At 41.7% G+C, this 7,500-nt stretch overlaps 1 protein-coding gene across 7 annotated transcripts in view; it reads left to right on the forward strand.

Annotated features, from left to right (window-relative positions):
- ppp2r5eb (protein phosphatase 2, regulatory subunit B', epsilon) overlaps window positions 1-5,712 on the forward strand; it is a 31,662-nt gene extending 25,950 nt beyond the window's left edge. For all 7 annotated transcript variants that reach the window (XM_034562853.1, XM_034562851.1, XM_034562849.1 and 4 more), the window contains exons 7-14: window positions 415-474; window positions 1,207-1,315; window positions 1,869-1,922; window positions 2,090-2,140; window positions 2,220-2,339; window positions 2,432-2,559; window positions 2,851-2,952; window positions 3,766-5,712. In XM_034562853.1, coding sequence (XP_034418744.1) covers window positions 415-474; window positions 1,207-1,315; window positions 1,869-1,922; window positions 2,090-2,140; window positions 2,220-2,339; window positions 2,432-2,559; window positions 2,851-2,952; window positions 3,766-3,865 — 724 coding nt within the window. In that variant the 3' untranslated portion in view covers window positions 3,866-5,712. The remainder of the gene's footprint in view (window positions 1-414; window positions 475-1,206; window positions 1,316-1,868; window positions 1,923-2,089; window positions 2,141-2,219; window positions 2,340-2,431; window positions 2,560-2,850; window positions 2,953-3,765) is intronic.
- Window positions 5,713-7,500: the final 1,788 nt, after the last annotated feature.

Consider the following 7,500-nt stretch of genomic DNA (forward strand, 5'->3'; position numbering starts at 1 on the left):
GGGGGGCGGGGCTACAAGGTGATTGACAGGTCTCTACGTCACTTCTCCTCAGTCCTAATATGGTCACTTCCTGTTCAAGGAGACAAGAAATACCTTGTTTAGTTATTAGTATTATTTTTGATGCATGGATTTGGACATAAGCAGAAAAGTTGCACAACATGGAAGTGAAAGCAGTCCTGTCTATTTTAATGTGAAAGTGCAATATATATTCATTATTTTTTATACATATTTTATTTTTATTTTTTATTTATTTATATATTCTTTTATTTATTTTTATATATATTCTCAATAACAGTATAATAATGATAGTTTTGGCCGTCATCATGCTGCCTTGTTTAGTTTTATTTCTAGTCGTCATTCATTGTTCGTGTTCTTTGTGTTTAACGTCTCCTTTTGTCTGCTTCCTGTCTGCAGTTTTGTTTATGAGACGGAGCACTTCAACGGGGTGGCTGAGTTGCTGGAGATCCTGGGGAGGTATGTGGAGGCCTCCGACCCCCTCCCCCCCACACACACACACACACACACACACACACACTCTGTTAGCCTTCATCCGGGGCCCAGAGCCCCGTTTCTATTGAGTCTTCACCTCCTTTCATTTGGCCGTGCGCTCCTCGTGGAGATGCAGATCTTTTTTTCAAGAGACGGACCAGAAGCCAGATGATTGATAAGAAATGATGAAGCCGAGTATTAAAATCCTGTGTTGGGTTCTTCAGAGATGTGAAGTTCAGGGAACAGTCGAGAACAGAGATTGAGTAGATAAGAAATGAATTAATCCTCTCGGCCCGACGACTTTTTAAAGCCATAAAAAGAAGACGTTCATCAGCTTTGAGTCGGGAGACATTTTTTTCAACAGTGTTTGCTTTTATTTTTGATTGTTTGTGGAGCGGCGGAGCTATAACGACTTCCTGTTTCTGCGCAACAGACACACAGTTCCATGGAAGAGTTGTTTTTTTTTTCCCAGTGAGCCTGAACGCCACATCGCTCCTCTTTGTGTCTGCAGCTCGTTGATCTTCAGCTTGTTTTCTTTTAGAGCGTCACAAGGAAACGCTTTCATGTGTTCACGTTTAATGTCTCTTTATATGTTCTCTCTCTCTCTCTCTCTCTCTCTCTCTCTCTCTCTCTCTCTCTCTCTCTCTCTCTCTCTCCCCCTCTCCCCCCCCCCCCCCCCCCCATCCCCCTTATCTCTCTCCCCCCTCCCCCCCCCAGTATAATCAATGGTTTCGCTCTGCCGCTGAAAGCGGAGCATAAACAGTTTCTGGTCAAAGTGTTGATCCCCCTCCACACGGTCAGGAGTCTGTCCCTCTTCCACGCACAGGTAACGTGTGTGTGTGTGTGTGTGTGTGTGTGTGTGTGTGTGTGTGTGTGTGTGTGTGTGTGTGTGTGTGTGTGTGTGTGTGTGTGTGTGTGTGTGTGTGTGTGTGTGTGTGTGTGTGTGTGTGTGTGTGTGTGTGTGTGTGTGTGTGTGTGTGTGTGTGTGTGTGTGTGTGTGTGTGTGTGTGTGTGTGTGTGTGTGTGTGTGTGTGTGTGTGTGTGTGTGTGTGTGTGTGTGTGTGTGTGTGTGTGTGTGTGTGTGTGTGTGTGTGTGTGTGTGTGTGTGTGTGTGTGTGTGTGTGTGTGTGTGTGTGTGTGTGTGTGTGTGTGTGTGTGTGTCTCAAGTGGTTGATTATTTATTATTTTGTTATTACAAAGACAACCAGGTGGCTGAAATACTGTTAAATTTGGCGAAGAAAAACATTTTTTTAAATATCTTATTTTGATCGTATAGAAAACGATCTTAGCGACATTTCAGATATAATATATAATGCTGCCACGCCTAGAAAAGGCACATATTAATATATAAATCTAACGCTGTGCTCTCCTCTCTCCAGTTGGCGTATTGCATTGTACAGTTCCTAGAGAAAGACCCAACATTAACAGAACCAGTAAGTACCCAGTAACACCAGTCGTCTCCTCACTAAAGTTAAACACAGTTAAATGAATCGCATTCGTCTCTTATTGTGAAAAGCTTCCATTGTTCCTGCGGCACAGCGCCTCACGGAGGTGATGAGTGGAAGTGAAAACTAAATGGTCTCCTCCTCCTCCTCCCCAGGTCATCAGAGGCTTACTGAAGTTCTGGCCAAAAACCTGCAGTCAAAAAGAGGTGAGGCTTGTTTGTTGTTGTTGTTGTTGTTGTTGTGTATCACTGTATGTGGGGTAAACGTTTCTCTCCGCGGTGACAGGTGATGTTTCTCGGAGAGCTGGAGGAGATCCTGGACGTCATCGAACCCACGCAGTTCGTGAAGATCCAGGAGCCGCTCTTCAAACAGATCTCCAGATGCGTCTCCAGCCCACATTTCCAGGTCGGTGAAGATCCCGCCTGCACCGCGGTGTTTGTTTGTTTGTTTGTTTGTTGTTGTTGTTTACCCTCTTTATCTATTATCATACGTCTCAGGTGGCGGAGCGAGCGCTGTACTACTGGAACAACGAGTACATCATGAGTCTGATCGAGGAGAACTCCAGCGTCATCCTGCCCATCATGTTCGCCAGCCTGTACAGGATCTCCAAAGAGCACTGGAACCCGTGAGTGGTCCACGTCCAATGAGAGTCCTCCTCCTTTGTGTGTTCCCCTGCTTCTCACGTTGTGACCTAAAGTTCACGCCGAGCTGCCTTCTTGTTTACTGTAAACAGCCGAGAACGGCGTCCCTCCAACCTTCAGAAGGTCCACGGGTCTTTTTCCTGGTAGAAACGCTGATGATGAAACGCATCAAATCACACATTAACATTTCACATTGATGCACACAGCCTGTAAACCTGCGTGATTACGTCATCGGCTGTGACCTTTGACCCCTCTCTGTCCCCCCCCCCTCACAGGGCCATCGTGGCGCTGGTCTACAACGTCCTGAAGGCCTTCATGGAGATGAACAGTACCTTATTCGACGAGCTCACGGCCACGTACAAGTCGGACCGCCAGCGGTGAGGAGCCGCTCGCCCTAAATAACGACGGCGATCCGGTCGGGATTCAAAGTTCACGCAAAAGTGTTTTATTTGTTACTTTTATTCCACTTTTAATACTCATTCTGGTGAACTGGAGCTCAGCGGTCGAGTCCTGTAGACGTTGGTGCCGCCGTGAGAATATTAGTTATTATTATTATTAATAAACCTTTACACGAATGGCCTCGGCTGTCCGGCGGTGCATCGGTTAAGCTTCGTAAACCGGACGTTTTGATCCCATAAACGATAAACATCTGCCCCGTAATACGGGACCTTGATATCACCTTCACGGCGTCGCACCGACCACCTGATTCTGACGCTTTGTGCTCGTTAACGGACCTTTTTTTTTTTGTCTTCCTTTGTTTAGCGTTAGCCGCTTTTAGCCGTTAGCGTCTTTGCTAACGTGCAGCGAACATGTTGCAACAAAAAAAAAACCACAAAGGAGATAAAACGTGTTTTCAAAGTACGTTTGCACACACGCATGAATAAAAATATGAAAATACATTAAAGAATAATATTTTAAAAAACATGGTAAGAGTATTTTAAAATAAGTGTTTAGTTTGGACTTAAATCAAACTGCTGTAATATTAATAATGACAATAACTTTTATTTATAGAGCACCTTTTAAAAAAACTGCTTTGAAAGCTCAACACATAAAAAAATAAAAACAAACGAAACGGCAAAAACTAACAAGTAACTAAATGAAATAATGATAAGAAAGTAAAGCTGGACACACCATGACGACCCGTACTCTTTGTTTGTTTGTTTGTTTGTTTGTTTGTTTGTTTGCTGCAGCGAGAAGAAGAAAGAGAAGGAGCGGGAGGAGCTCTGGAAGAAGCTGGAGGACTTGGAGCTGAAGCGGGGCCTTAGGAGCGACGGCATCATCCCAACTTAACGAAGACCGCTTCGCGCCCCCCCGCCCCCCCTGCTGTGACTCCCCCTGCCCTCCATCCTAACCCCCACCTCCCCCTCCACATCAGCCATGTCTGCCCAGAGCTCTGAGAAGCCCCGCCCCCCAACCCTCCTCCCGGGCGCCGTCTTCAGACCTCCACGCAGCGCCCGCTGGTTTCTTCAGTTTTTTTTTTTCCTTTCTGTTTTATTATTTTATTTTTTTCTCCTCCTGTGTTTGTGCGACTTTCTTTACAGTAGATTCTCATCACGTCTGTTCTCGTTATTTCAACGGCACTGTAAATAATTATTCTTTTCTTTTCTTTTTTTTTTTTTTTTTCCCTTAAACTGATATTATTGCTAAACGGATAAAACAAAAACAATAATAATAATAAAAAAAGGAAGAAAAAAATAGAAAATGAGAAAATGACTTGTGTGGGAGGGGAGGGGAGGGAGGGGGGTTAAAAAAAAAACAACAACAACAAAAAACAACGTTTGGACTGTAGGACGTGAGACGAACTCTTGGAAAACAAAAAAAAAAAGAAGATAGATTGATTTTAACTCTTCATCCTCCTCTTCCTCAGCTCAGTCCCGTGAGTCATCTTTATTTTCCCGGCTCTCCTCTTTGCTCCGCCTCTCGTTGCCTCCATCTTTCTGTCTCCTCCTTCCTCTCTAACGGTGCATCTGTCATTTCTGTTAATGGTCCCGCCCCCTTAAGGTTCCTCTTTGGCCCCGCCCACCTGTCTCCAGGTTCTCCAAAAAATATATAAAAACAACAGGAAGTGGTTCAATACACAAACGTCTCCTGAGTGCGTTTACATGCGTGTTCATGGGAGAGTCACTGATATGCTTATTTTTATTCTTCAATCTGGGATCTACTTTTATTTTCACAAACTACATAAATAATTTTGATCTTTGCATAAAAAAAAAAAAAACACCACATGAATTATTAAAAATAGTCGTGTTATTTGTTCACTTTTTTTATTTTATTTTTTATTTTTTTACCACCAACTCATCTCGTTTCCTGTGGCTGTTTCACAATAAAAGCCTCTGCGTGTGTTTCACAATTTTAATGTGAACCGGCAGTTTAAGTTTCACGGCTCTGATGCAGGCGAGTGAAATCAATCAATCAATCAATCAATCGATCGATCAATGAGGGGGAGATGAAAATTACCAAAGTTGAAGGATATGCACTCATCGAATGGCAAACAACGAAAACTACTATCGAGGTATTTTCAGAATGTAAATAAACTGATGGATTGTTGCATAAATATTGACTATAAAAAAACACAATTGGGGTTTGAGATTCCTCCGCCTGTGTGCAGTTCATTTCTTTCTCTTACTTTGGCGCCACCTGGTGGTCGACCGTGACATTAAATACGCCACAATGATTGTATAAATATGAATTAACGAGCTCGCGGCGCAAATGACAAATTAATTAAATTGGATGCACAGATATTTAATTTTTTTTAACTTTTTTTTTTACACAAATCACTTTGTTTCGTGGATGATTTCACGTCCCGGTGGTTTTAGATCCTTAATTAATTAATCTGTTCTTTAACTTCCTGGTGTTCATGTAAACGCACTCCAAAACAAAAGCTGGACCACTTCTCATCCAGTTATGTTGTCTGACCCCCCCCATCCCTCCTTACCTGGTTCCCCAGGTATCAGTCTGGCACTGGTACCCTCCGGGCCATAACGGGGACTTTCAAAATAAAACACACACAACAAACAAACAAAACAAAAAAAAAGTATTTTAGAGGAGCGCCAAAAAAAATTAAATAAATTCCTGTTGTGAAAAGACGAGCTCACCTGCCTCACCTCACTCCTCCTCCTCCTCCTCCTCCTCCTCCTCCTCCTCCGCCCACCTGGGGGTGGAGGGGGGGGGGGGGGGGGGGGCGTTGACTTCACAGTATTACAACAACAAAAGACGACCCTGTACATTGTTATTGAATGCAGTACACTGATAATCTTGTATCTTGTAGTATTTAGCCTCTGTTTTTTTTGCTTAGGGACCTGTGGAGAGGAGTATCCAGTATATAAAGAGGTATTATGGATCGACACTTCCTGGTATTTATGATAGGCCCCGCCCCCTTTTTGTCTTCCTTTCTGTCTCTCACTCCTCCCTCTTCTCTTGGTTTTTATCTAATTTTTTGGATATTTTGATGAAGTTTCTTTTGACCATTGGATATATTTTTTTTTAGTTGGGGGAGGGGGGGGGGGGGGGGGTGAGGGCAGGTAGGGGGGAGTCAGAGCAGACCACGGAAAATAAAAATAAACTCCCCCCTCGCAGAATTAATGTGTGCTTTAAGACGGCCCGGATATAATATGATTTAAAAACTGAAAAAAAAGATAAAAAAGGGTTGGAGAAATACAAATGTTTAATTATTTTAAAAAAAATAAAGAGATATTAAATTAAACCTGTTTTGTGATAAAGCCCAGACGCTGGATTGCTTTATTTACTGTGTGTGTGTGTGTTTGTGTGAGACCTGAAACCTTTGTGTGTGTGTGTGTGTGTATCTATAGATTTGTTTTTTAACAAAAGGGTGAATTAATTAGATTTTCTTCATTTTTATTTTATAATATAACAAAAATATAAGCAACTTAAATGTAGATTTAATTTGTTTTTGGATAAAAAACAAATTAAAATGTCAGAGAAACAAAATTAATAATCTGGCGCTTTTGTATATCATTCGTATTGTCAACAAAACCCATGAAAAGACAAACAAACAAACAAACAAAGTGTGTCCCAACACTTCCTTTTAAAACTCACATGTTTACTTCCATCAGGACTTAAAACAGCTGCTAACAAAAGGAAACGGAGCATTTTGTTGGGGACTATTTTCAGCGGCGGATGAATCCACACGTGGGACTCGTGAGTATTCGTATGAAGGAAATATTAAAACAATAAGAAGGTTCACAGCAGTCAAATAAATTACTGTAAAAAAAGTATCTTGTTGCATTAGATTATTAAACGTTCTTTTAAAAAATATATATATAGTAAAAATAAGTGAAATGAAATGATTTAAAAACCTGAAAACCAACCAAGATGCTCAGTCTGGTCATGTGACTGGTCATGTGACACTTATGGGACTTCTGAAGGTAATTAGCATCCGGTCTCATGTCATGAAATGTAAGCGCATGATTTATCCTCTTTTATTTATTTTATTTGTAAAAGTGAAGTATTATTATTTAGGAGGTGACCACTCGGATTTGTATCTTTTTTTAAAATAATTTTTTTAAAAATCTATATTTTTTTAATTTCCCTTCACACATTTTTTATATTTTGTGTCCATTATTTGCAAATACAAATAAAAATCTAGGTTGTGATGCAACACAATAGGAAATCCTCGCCATATCAAACACTTGGTCGTCGTCCCGGTAACTGAACCCTGCAGCAGCGAAATGGAACTCAGCCATCGGTCACTGTGTTATTTACTCCTGTGTGGTCGAGCAGAAGGTCGTTTAGAGGTCAATCAAAGGTCAATCCCTTAAATCATCGGTCTAATTCAATTATATTCAATCGTCTTCTTAGTCACAAACACCAGAACGCTTCTTTCACACTTCTTCACGGTGGCGACCAATGAGAGAGCAGCAGAGGGAGGAGGAGGAGCTTCATGTGACCAATAAACACTGATTGGT

The sequence above is a fragment of the Cyclopterus lumpus genome, chromosome 22 (assembly GCF_009769545.1).
Source record: "Cyclopterus lumpus isolate fCycLum1 chromosome 22, fCycLum1.pri, whole genome shotgun sequence".
Classification (NCBI taxonomy): domain Eukaryota; kingdom Metazoa; phylum Chordata; class Actinopteri; order Perciformes; family Cyclopteridae; genus Cyclopterus; species Cyclopterus lumpus.